Genomic DNA, 12,470 nt, shown 5'->3' with positions numbered 1-12,470 from the left:
ATCTTTTCCACGGTGACCATGTGTTCAGTAGGCTACTATGGAAAATTCACTGGATAAATGTTTCAGCGGAATCATTGCCTAGGAAAGTATACCAGACTTACAATGTACTTGAGAACTGAATCTGCCCAAGGAAGTTATTAAACTACTAAAATTCATAAGAGGAAAATATTTCTGTTGTAAAATTCCTACTTATTGCTTGTGTGCTTTATTCTCTTGTCTTTTGAATTTTTGCTAAGCAAGCCCCCAATCCAGCAAGCCTCATGAAGGACAGTTTGCACAGAAGAACCTTTTCTTAATCACTGTTAAATTGCAAATTGAGCACTTGTGATGTCCAGATTTGGCAATTTAAAACTTATCCAAAACTTTAATGTTTGTGATATGTTCTCAAAACAGCTTGCTTTTTCACAGAGGTACTGATATCCACAGCCTCAAAACCAAAAAAAGGTCTATTATGAAATCTGGGCGTGTTTATAAATGCATGTAGTTTGTCAATAAGTTGGACACAATTGTTTGTTTTTCCCATCAAAATCGTACTTTGCTTTATTACTTCACTGCAATCTTTTTTACTTCACTGTTAATTGTGACAGAAAAACAATCTTGTTAGGGTCATTAGAAGGGGAACAAAGCTGGTAAGGGGTCTGGAGCACAGGCCTTATGAGGAGTGGCTGAAGGAGCTGGGATTGTTCAGTCTGGAGAAGAGGAGGCTCAGGGGAGACCTTATTGCTCTCTATAACTACCTGAAGGGAGGTGGTAGTGAGCTGGGGATTGGCCTCTTCTCTCGTGTGACTAGTGATAGGACTAGAGGGAATGGCTTCAAGCTGTGCCAGGGAAGGTTCAGGCTGGATGTTAGGAAATACTACTTCTCTAAAAGGGTGATCAGGCACTGCAATGGGCTGCCCGAGGAGATGGTGGAGTCACCGACCCTGGAGGTGTTCAAAGAACATTTGGATGTTGTGTTGAGGGACATAGTTTAATGAGAACTATTGATGGGTGATGGGTGGATGGTTGGACTGCATGATCCTGTGGGTCTTTTCCAACCTTGGTGATTCCATGATTCTATTTACAGTTATAAACTTATATTCAAGAAATATTTTTTCACACCATGAGCTATTAGATGTCATACACCTTTGTTACACACAGTTTCTCTCTGGCTGAAGGAAGTAAAATATTAACAATTTGCACCTGCAGGTCTAGACTGGAGCCTACAGTCAGGATCCCAACATTTGCTACTACAAATACAGTGTAAAAAGAAATGCGGGGATTCACCATTTAAATTCCTGATGGGGAGTAGGATCTTCCTGCTCTGCTTCTGAAGCCTTGCTTCCTCCCACCCTTCTCCATCCCTGTTACTGCTTGGAAAGAAGATGGCTGTCAATCACCCCACTCACCTACTCCCATGTTTTCTATCAGAATTGTCGGGCCAGCCATAGTTTCTTTTACAAGCAACAGAATCTGATGTACTAGTTTGTAACCTCCTCTGGATTCTCTGTGAGCCTTGGGAAAATGGATGCATTCAGATGCTCTTGCAGCTATCTGTAGTAAAGGGAATGGATTTCCTGTCCCCTAAAATTTTGATAGTTTTGTTCATGATGTCAGTGGCATAACTCCAACAGATGAATGTTTCATTCCATCATAGTTAACCATTATGAGGCTGGATCTGAAATATCACTTGTCAACTTCTACTAGTACAAAACACAATTGCCTGAACTGAGACAAGCTTTTGACACCTAACTGTTATGGCTTCGTATTACTGGAATTCCCTGAATTTGGTGCTAAATAGGTCATAACAGAATTATGGTCTAGTTTCTTCTCCTGTTTCAGGGAACTATCTAAAGGATATAATGATCATTTTGCTACTCAGCCCACATTAAGTAATCGTGTTTATTCCACGAGACATAAATATTTTTGGGGAAAAATATATGGAGAGCTATGACATATTGCATATATAATAGAAAATGGAGTCTGATTTCTTGGGATGAAAGTACTAATTGAGCACGCTGCACAGCCCTCCATTGCAATGTACTGACATCTGAAATAATGAAAGTCTGTTATTTCTTGTTGTATAACTATATACTTTTTTGTGCAGGGGAAAAGTGCTGCTGGCAGTGTTATCTTAAGGGGATCAAGAATGGAAAACATGCTGCAGTCTCTTTATCTGGAGAACAGAGCAGGTTACTACTTCACACACTTCTGTGAGAAGTCAGGGAATAAGGTACGAGCATTTTCCTACCCTGCGATAATTTAGTCTGCAATTGACTGAATGCCAAGTTACAAAGGGCAGCCAGACTGAAAAAAAAAATAGAGAACGAAAGATTGATGACTGGATGAATTATTACTTGTGAGACTACAATCCCTCAACAACAATAAACTGTTCATGTGTATATTCAAACTAATGACAGGTCTTAACCAAGCTGTCAGATCCCAACTGTCTCAAACCTATTGGAAATCTGAATGTACCATCAGGGATTAAAAAAAAAAAAAAAAAAAAAAAGACTAATCATTTTTAAAACTAGCCTTTAACTTGGCAGAAAAAACGAGGTCTTAACCCACAAAAACATTTTTTATTAAGATGGAAAATCCACTGTTCTATTAGTCATGATAATCTGCTTCCTTGCTTGTTGAGTTAGTAATGTCCAAAATCTTCAATGTTTAAAAAACGTTCTTCTACTTCCATGAAGCTTCTTGAATTTCTGAGAAGCGCAACACTATTTCTTGCCTGCAGTCATCACTCATTGCTGGATGTAAATTGAGGATTGGTTAGAACAGTTGGTCAGAACAATTGATCGATTTGAGTCAGTGCTTAGTGGCTTTTGAGAAACACTGAATGTTTAGGGAAGACTTGAACACAGCTAAGATGGACATCTGTTTCACCACTGTCATGACCCAGAACCCAGCAGCAGTAGCTAGAAATGCCTTTGGCTAGGAGACAGGAAGAGCCAACGTTTCCTCAGCTGTATGCCTTAAGCCAAAAATGTTGAAGGTGTATAGGTAGAAATCTAGATAAAAATAGCTTATTTTTTGTGGGAGATAGGCACCCACCCACGTTCTCCCTAGCATTTGCAGGTGGCGGACTCATTTGAAAATTATTTCCTTAAGATACACAACTGTGGAACCTATTTCATTCATGTGCCATGTTTGATGGGCTACAGTCTGTGGAACAGTTCTCTGCCACAGATTAATTATTGTCCGGTGATGGGGGTTTTAGGGTATTTTTCTGATTCAAACCCCATAAGCATATAATTAAAGGAGTGGACTTCAGAAAATATCTAGACTCCTTTTGCTGAAAGATAACTTGACATTTGTTTGAATTTGTGAACCAGGGCCAAGATTCTCTGCCTCAGAAATTCATATAATTAAAACACAGTGATTGTCGCAGTAACATATGTCAAGTGCACAACATTTACTTGTTTTGGTTATTGCTACAAAATGCTATTTAGCTGTGGCACAAATTTTGCATGTCCATTATCAGCATTTCTTCTTAAGTGCTGGCTTTATGCCACTGAAATGTGGTTACTCTTCAAATGTTAACTACAATGTTAACAATTTTAATGGCATAAACAAATGCATAAAGGATACAATAAAAGACATAGTATCATAGCGATGATGCTATTAAATAGATTGTCCTTTTGCCAACAAGCAACAGAAGATTAAATCCATCTTAAATTGAGCTTGATTTATTATGAGTTAAATAATTACTTGCATTGGAAACTCAACCTTTTTATAAAGGCCTGATATTCGAGTAGCAATAACTTACAGTTTTTTTTTTTTTTTTTCATCCCTAGTTGTGGAAGAACAGTGCGTACTTTTGGTCTGACCTACAGGCTTATCATCAGCTTTTCTACCAAGAAACTCTTCATCCCCTTAAAATATGCAGGCAAGCTCAAGTAAGCTGTAAATAATGTGTTTTTCCTTCACAAATACACTTGTTCAGTGTAAAGATTGGAAAAGATAGAAAATAGAAATGTTTCCAAATCTTGACAACTCACACCAAAGTATATCTGGGTTGTAGACAGTAAAAGAGGCTCTCTGGCTTGCTTCCACAAGATTACTTGATTTAAATGTTAAACACGCATAGTTGGATTTCTAGGCTCTGTTGTCTGTTCCCAGTTTTATCTATTCTACTCAGTTTACCTAATCTCCCCTTTGCTACTCTGCGTTGTATTTGGAAACTGCCTGGTTAGTGTTAACATCTGTGATAACATTTTTTATGAATCATCTAATTGTGCTTCACCTTTCTTTCCATCTCCTGTCTGGGTTAGAATTGCAAGTCTCATAGACCAGACTTCTATAATGACCTTAAGTCATGAAAATGGACCTTCAAATTGTCAGTCCTGTTTTACCTTTTCTGACTGTCAGGACGTAATTATACTCTTTACATAGTTTTCTTCCACACCCCTAGTTTGATCTTTAGACACTTATTTACTCTGCAGCTGAAAGGATGTTTCCTGTAAACAAGAATTCTTAATTGAATATGCACTTTAAGTCATGGAATAAAGTGAAAATAAACCAGTTCACTGCGGGCCATAGGTGCTGATAGCTCTCACTGACTGCAGGATAGTCTGATACTGCCAGAGAAGGAGTCTGCAGCAGTGTGATATTTTTAGAAGGATTCTAAGCAAATTTTAACATCATTTTGTGAAACTTCAGTCTGTTTTTCCTCTGTAAACCTTGTGTAGGAGTATATTCTATCTGCATATTTGAGTATATGCTGTAATAGAGCAAAACTACTTCAGATGTCACTGGAATAAATATCTGTAGGGAGCAGTGGAGAATAATCTCGTTGTATGGCTTATGTTACTGAGCATCTTGAATTTGTCTTCTCTTCCTACTTCAAAGTTTCACTGGGGGAAATGACAGAAATTTGTATATTTGTCCGAATTTTCACTTGAATAGTATTAGGATGGAAACTCTAGGCTGAGGCTCGTACTCCCTCTTTCCTGTAACAAACTCGACAACCTGAAGTGCTACCTTGTTTATTCTTTTCCGCTCTAGTATAGCTTGAAGCTAAGCGCAACTAATGGCGTCCTTAAGGCAGACCATCCAGATGGCCCAAGCCTATGGCGGGGGACCTCATTCACAACAGGAATGTAAACTCTCTGTCTTTCCTAGAGTCCTTCTCCAGAACTGTCACCAAAGAAGGCGGACAAGCACATTGGACAGCACAGTCATATTGTCCCTGTCCTTATACATCTTCATGACTGAGTCTCTGCTTGCTGCATACTTAACTAGATGATCTTTTGGGAAACCTGATAGGGAATGTTACTGTGGGAAATGTCAGGATGTGGGAGACTGGATGAATCCCATTTTCCATTAGGAAAAGTTATAGTGCCCCAAATTTACTGCGGAATTTGTGGGCACCATTAGTTTTCATAATCTGAGAGTTAAGTGCATAGCAGTCACGCTCTGCTAAATGCATGAGAAATATCTTCCAGTTCTTCTTCCTCTTCCTCTTCTTCTTTTAAGTATATTTTTACCTGCTGAATCTTGATTGTCCTGTTTTTGTTTGTTTGTTTGTTTGTTTTGTTTCTTTCTTTGTTTGTTTTTGTAGGAAAAATCTTAGGTTACAGCTTATAATGTTTTTTAACTCTGTTTTTAATAAGTTTTAATTTTGCACTCTCTTCCACTCTTTTTGCAAAGGTTGTATGGCTGAAAAATTAAGGCCCAGGCCTTTTTTCTTTTTCTTATCTTATTTCCAGTGCTGGCCTGGTGGTGACAGCAGAACATCGTGCAATCTGTGTTACTAGGCAATTGCAGAGAACTACATGCACATAGCCATTAAAGTAAATACATGAAAACGAAATATGCGAAACTGTTCCATTAGCATAACTAACAGCTGAAATGTAACATAACAAATCAACACATGTGCTGCAACATTTGGTATCATTCTCAAGCTTGCCTTTTAAGGCTGCACAAAAATGATTCTTGTTTTCATTGGAACACTACTAAGAGTCAAGCTGCATCCAATCTACAGGATCTGCTTATGGAAAAGATGCTTTCCCAAATTCTGTGCTCACCTTTGGCACAATAAGATAGTCATTCCAAATACTCCTAAGAGAATGTGAATCAAATTCTATGAACACATCATCATATATATTTTACTATTTATTACAGAAAGAGACATGCGGAGTATTCTGTTTGTGTTATGCCTGCTTCCTGTTAGGAACAAGAGCAAACCTGTATTACTGTGTGTCTGCTACTCATTGTTTCATTTGTTAGGTATTTTTATCTCAGCTTTATGATAGAGTAAGGAAACACATTCCAGAGTGTATATTCATTCATTCAGGGGGAAAAAAAACCTACAGTGAGGATGAAACGTGATGCATAAGAATGATGGGTATCAGTAATAATCTAGGAAAGTATGTGGTTATTCACTATAAAAATGCACATAAGAGTGTAAAATAAATTGGGAAAGAAAAACAATAAAGAAACAGATGTTGTAGTTTTTGAAAAAAATAGTAACTTAGAGATAGAAACTTTAATATTGTTATGGGAAATACAATATTTTAGCACTAGAATGAATTTAGATAAAGGGAGTTTTCATTACTGTGAAGTTTTAGCCTCAGAAACAGATTTATGTTGGTGGGAAGTGATGACGGGGGTTCAGGCAGCTTAACCATTCCATTTAAGACCAGTCAGTGCATTGTATATTTCCCTTCATGTGATTCTGTCAAACAGCTGCACAAGCCCCTCATTTAGATCAGAGAAATATCCACACCTTTGGGCAGCAATATGAAGCACTTGGACTTAAATCTTTTTCATGTTTTTTGCTTCACTCTAGTCATTTTGAGATTGCCTACCAAAGCCTTCTCATCTGGAGTGAATTCACACCAAAACCCAAAGCCTGAACATTCCATAATTTGGAAATTAATAAATGATGCCAAAATCTTAATTTGAATTTCCTAAGCGTTTCATATCTTCAGATTTGTGCCATCATGAGTAATGTCGAGATGCAAAACTTGGATCAAATTTCCAGATCAGGGTTTTGGGTTAGATCTATCACTTCTTCTAAAACACTCAAAGGAAAATGTAGAGCTGGCAGGTAGGAAAATTCCTTTTGTTTTACAGAAGAAACAAAACATTGAGTAAACAAAGCATAATGTGCACTTGATTTCACGTACCTAAGATTTTTCTATGAAATTTATAATCTTTAAGTTCACATAATTTTTTTTTTCTGTTGACTCTTTTAGAACATTGGCCAAAAACAGTTCCACTGTTGCACTGTGACTGAGAAAATAAAAAAATCTCCATGATGTATGAATCAAAAAAGGCTACGAATATTAATTATAAAAGGATACAGTGCTTTTTCCCCCTGTTTTGTCTTGCTGATATCATTGCTCAGTGTTGAAGACTCTGAACACAGAAGTTTTTACTCTTTCTGACATGTCTAAAACTCTTAGCAGCTGGTCTCCCTGTAGTCCTTGCATTGAAATCAGTGCAGATCTACAGATGGGCCTGGCACTTCAGCAAGGGGCATAGGGTGAAAGATTCCTCTTGATTCTACATTCATCTGCAAGTGCATGCAGTCACTTAGTCACTTTGTGATGCTATGTTTTCACTTGCTGGGTCAAATCCCATAGCAATGGATTCCTACACAAAGACAAATAGATGTCATCACACCAAATCATCAGGCAGTGTAAATCTGCGATTTTGAAAAGGGAAGAAGCCATCCTGGATAACTGGGGATCTGGTTCTTCAAGTTCAGAGAAGAGCTACAGCTGGATTAACCTCCTCTACATTTCTCTTTTACATGTAATATCACCCTTAACAGTTGTTTATGGGAAAAAAAAGTCTCTCGATTATGCTCTAGTTTTGCATATGAAATTAAACAGGGCTAGAGGGCCATTCTGCAGGTAAAGCAGACAGCAAAAGCGGTCCCTAATAGGGCAAAATATTGCAACAGTGTTTACGTGAGCAGATTATCAAATCCTTTTGCTCAAAGCCTCTTTACAGAATCACAGAATCACAGAATGGTAGGAGTTGGAAAGGACTTCTCGAGATCATCCAGTCCAACCCTGTGCTACAGCAGGTCCCCTAGAATAGGTTGCACAGGAAAGCATCCAGATTGGTTTTGAGTATCTCCAGAGAAGGGGACTCCACAGCCTCTTTGGGCAGCCTGTTCCAGTACTCAGTCATTCTCAACATAAAACTGTTTCTCATGTTTGTATGGATCTAGCTGTGTTTTTGTACATCTTGTTCATTTGATACACTGCCCTTTGTCCTGTTGCTGGGCACCACTAAAAGGAGTTTGGCCTCATCCACTTGACTGTTGCACTTTAGATATTTATAAGCACTGATGGGATCTTGTCTCTGCCTTCCCCTCTCCAGCCTCAGGGCACTCAGTTTTTCCTCATAAAGGAGGTGCTCCAGGTCCCTTATCATCTTTGTAACTTTGGAGAATTTCTTACCTTTTAGGCTGATATTTTTCGGTCAGTTCTAAAGAATAATAACAAATATATTTAAGTTAAGCCATTTCATACAAAATCATGTGGGAAAGAAGAGCTCCATCCATTAAGCTGTATTTTTTTTTTTTTTTTTGGTAATCTGTGATACTTTACTAAGAATGACTAACCATTTTAGGAACGAGGTTAAATGTGTGCTAAAGTGTTAAGGACCTATTTCAGCTCCTTTCACCAATTTAGAGGTCCCTTGTGTGGACCAATGAAGTCATGACAGGTGGACCAGTGAAGCCCCAATGACTTTCTTTAAAAAGTCTATTTCTAAAGATATCACATTTTTATATCATTGGACTGTTCCTTTTTAATTTGTCTGTTTTATGTGTTAAACGTTTTAGAACAGACTAGGACATGATGTAACTGAAATGTTTTAGGGTTCTCCAGAATGACTTCCAAGGTTTGAAATCACTATGAATCTAATTCATATTGCGCCTGTGACATTTCAATTAATTTTGAGATTTGCTGAGTAGGGCATAAACTAGGATAAATGTGGTCTTACTGTTCAGCTAATTCTATACTTGGCAATGTCTTAGTTCTTGGGCCTTACCCTCACACCTGCAAGCCTCTATTGCACTGATGAAGTGGTCCATAATAACTTTGGTTTTAGTGATTACATCAACAAAGAAAGAGGGTAGAATCCTGCAGAGACAGCAAATATACTATCATAACAAGTTCTAATTGGAGTATGTCAGCCATTGTATCTCAGTATTCCTCAATGGCCTGGTACCATGAGAGGCTAGAGGGTATGTTTCAAATTGTTAAGGTAGAAAATGACGGAGATGTAGCTTGAGGATACTGCTTTTGTTTAAATGAAGGAGTCTAATAAATCAAAAGTTGATGTAAAAACACAAGTCATTATTTAATGTACTCAAATATTCAGTCACTGTGCTAAAAATCTAAACAAAACAGTTTTTTATTTCTTCTTGAAAGCAGAATAGATGTACTGTTTTCTTCTTTTTACTTTGGATTTAGTTGGATTTAGCAGCATAAGGAAAAATGATTTCCTGGATTCTTCATTGTCAAAATTGTGTAATAATGAATACTGGGAATGGACTCCTCAGTGCAATTCTGACTTATGCTACTCATCTGATCCACCAACCACATGTTTAAAAATTCATTAGATTTTGACAACGTGGAGAAAAAAAAAAAAAAAAAAACTGTATGAATTTTATTATGGAAGTATCTCTTTTATATTTGGTCTCCTACCCGGAGTCAGAGTCATGATGCTTTAGAAAGATATGCTGGAATATATTCTTTCAAGGTATTACTGCAAGAAAATGTTTTTGTCTGGCTTTCAAAGCAATTTATGAAACATTTAAAAGGAAAGAAAAATGTGATTTACTCATCTATTTGATAGAAGCAGCCTTTGGGAGAAAAAAATGGCCCTGTGCTTCAAGAAGGTGTAGTCAGGGAAAAGGAAATGTTTTCCAGGTTTAACTTTTCTCTGCTTTTAGATATTGAATGGCAAATTCTGTGTTTCATAAAAACACCTGTTTTAAAAGCACCTGTTATAATCCTTACTTTGGTAATGATTTAGGCACCAGTTCAGCATTGGTATCCCCTGATACAGATCCTGTATCACAAAGGAGTCACAGGAATGCCAAAGAAATGTGCAAGAGGAACTCAGCACATAATGAAATCTTCTCACTTTTTTCATTAATTTAAACCCTAAAATTACAAATTCCCATCTATTCCTACTAAAGACAGAAGAAGAAATTCTCTTTCACAAAGTGGCCAGCATGTATTTTGCAAAAGAACTCAGTGCACTCATTTATAGTATTATAGTGAAAAATTTTCTACTTCATGAAGATATGCAGTTGCTGTAATTATTGTGGATATCTGAATCTAGCTAAGAATCAGTCAAATGTCTCCAAAATTACATTAAAAATTGTTTTCTCATCTAATCATTTAAGCAGGTTTGAGTGAAAATGACAGAGAGGGCAGTTGAGGCAATAACTGAATTTTGGACAAAATAATAGCACAGATAATATATAATACAGGATGAGTACAATCAGGTGCATGTTCAGAATATACAGCAGGACTGTAGGGGACACATATGCATTAAGACTGTGACCATCGGAATAGAAGATGTCTAAGAAACAGATTTTCTTCTGTTTCATTGTAGTTCCTTTATGCAACATACATTGCCCCATCTGCCAGTATGGACATTGGCCTTCATCAGAGTAAGAAAAACATGATTTATCAGAAAATGGACCCAGCTTTTGAGGATCTTTTTGACGCAGCAGAAGAACATATCCTCCTTCTTCTACTAGAACCATGGATGAAGATGGTGGAAGCAGACAAGTACACTTATGGAAAGGTAACTGACTTGCATGGCACTGTGAAAAATTCTTATGTGATGGAAGAAAATCATAAGAGTCTTCATATACATCCCTTTCTCAGTCCTTCATACTAATCTGTTGCAATCCTGACTTTAAAGTCAGGAAGAGTGAAGTATTACGGCATGTTTCAATCACCCACTCTTCCTACATGGAGTAGGCTGAGCTTCCTGCGAAGAGCAGACTTCCCCTTCAAAAGGATGGTGCAGGCTTCATAGACCCCACAGTCTGTGGAGTGGGAAGGAATGCATTTTGCTGTGGAAAAATCTCTCTTTGCACTCAGGAAGTGTTACATTTTTTGATATTGTTATTGATCAAAAGTAATTTTATAGTACAGTATCATTTTTTTTCTTAAACTACTGTCATTCTTGCATGTATGGACAAATAGTAGAACAGAGATACATACCTAAATACAAATCTGAGAAAAGCCTTCTAGACCTACTTAGGTGGTGGCCAGTACTAATGTTTAAGAATAGCGTGTGAGAACAAAAAAACCATACAGCAGTACGGCCAGCTTCAGCACTTAGCAATCTAGGAGGTACATAAAGCAGAAGTCTTGTCTACCTTTTTTGTGTTTAATAGTCTTTGATGAGCCTTTTGCCCCATGACTTCACATAAATGTGCCTTGGGTCCATAAAGCTTCAGCCTCACTGTAGCAATAGGCTTAATCATGCAATAGAAGAAAAAATGCTTATTTTTGGTTTGTTTTCACTCTTCCCTGCCTCCCACCCCCACCCCCTGATAATTTCACCTGATCCCCTACTTAGGTAAGTCCTAAGGAAAAGTGAACAACTGTTTTCTTGTCATATTCTCAGCGCTGTTAATGCTTTTGTATGTCTCTGTCCTATCCCACTTCAATTACACCTTGGTAAAACTCAGCAATCTGTGACTATTCAATATCAGAAGTATTCAATACAGAAGTTGTTTCATAGTTTTCTTATGCTTATAAATTCCACCTTTATCTGTTATTCTATACTCTTTTCATGAGATACAAGCAATGCTTAAGATCCAGATGCACTAAGGAGTATCCAGTGGCAGAATGATGTTTTCTGTTTTGCTCTTTGTTCCTTTCCTAAATGTTCCTATCATTCTAATTGCCTTTTGACTCCTAGTGAACTCTGAGTGCTTGTGCAAAATGTAAGCTAATAGCCATCTGTAATGATTTCGAGATCTCCTTACCGAGTAACAGCAGCTAATGTAAAGCCCTAATTTGGAGCTAATTTGAGTGACTTAATGTTTATTGTCATCGAATTCAGCTTCTCTTTATCACGCAGATGCTAAATATCCTGAAATCCTGTAGCTCTTCACAGTCAATTTCATTTTCTGTTCTGTGGTATTATTTTGCAAATTTTGTTGTCTTCTCACTCACCTCCTTTTCCAGATAATTTCTGAATACATTTAAAAAAATAATCTCAGCAGAGATCCCTATAAGACTGAACACGAGCCACACCCCATTATGAAAGCTATATATTTCTTTATTTTTTATTTTCTACCTTCTAATTAATTCACAAAAGGACCATTTTATCTCGTCCTGTGATAACGTAATTCCCTTAAGAAACATAATACAGTTTGAATGTATTTCATCTAAAATTGTTAGTGACTTGCAGAATGCTATGTAATCTATTGGTGCTTTCATTAATCTGAAATTTTGTTTACTTTCTATCAGATTATTATTAAA

At 37.2% G+C, this 12,470-nt stretch overlaps 1 protein-coding gene across 6 annotated transcripts in view; it reads left to right on the top strand.

Moving 5' to 3' along the window:
* RGS22 (regulator of G-protein signaling 22) overlaps positions 1 to 12,470 on the top strand; it is a 66,517-nt gene that overhangs the window by 24,919 nt on the left and 29,128 nt on the right. For all 6 annotated transcript variants that reach the window (XM_040695923.2, XM_040695921.2, XM_040695922.2 and 3 more), the window contains 3 exons: positions 2,087 to 2,212; positions 3,783 to 3,884; positions 10,579 to 10,773. In XM_040695923.2, coding sequence (XP_040551857.1) covers positions 2,087 to 2,212; positions 3,783 to 3,884; positions 10,579 to 10,773 — 423 coding nt within the window. The remainder of the gene's footprint in view (positions 1 to 2,086; positions 2,213 to 3,782; positions 3,885 to 10,578; positions 10,774 to 12,470) is intronic.

The sequence above is a fragment of the Gallus gallus genome, chromosome 2 (assembly GCF_016699485.2).
Source record: "Gallus gallus isolate bGalGal1 chromosome 2, bGalGal1.mat.broiler.GRCg7b, whole genome shotgun sequence".
In the NCBI taxonomy this organism is placed as follows: Eukaryota; Metazoa; Chordata; class Aves; order Galliformes; family Phasianidae; genus Gallus; species Gallus gallus.
The sequence above is the reverse complement of the archived record's forward strand: the minus strand, read 5'-3'. Positions and strand labels throughout refer to the sequence as shown.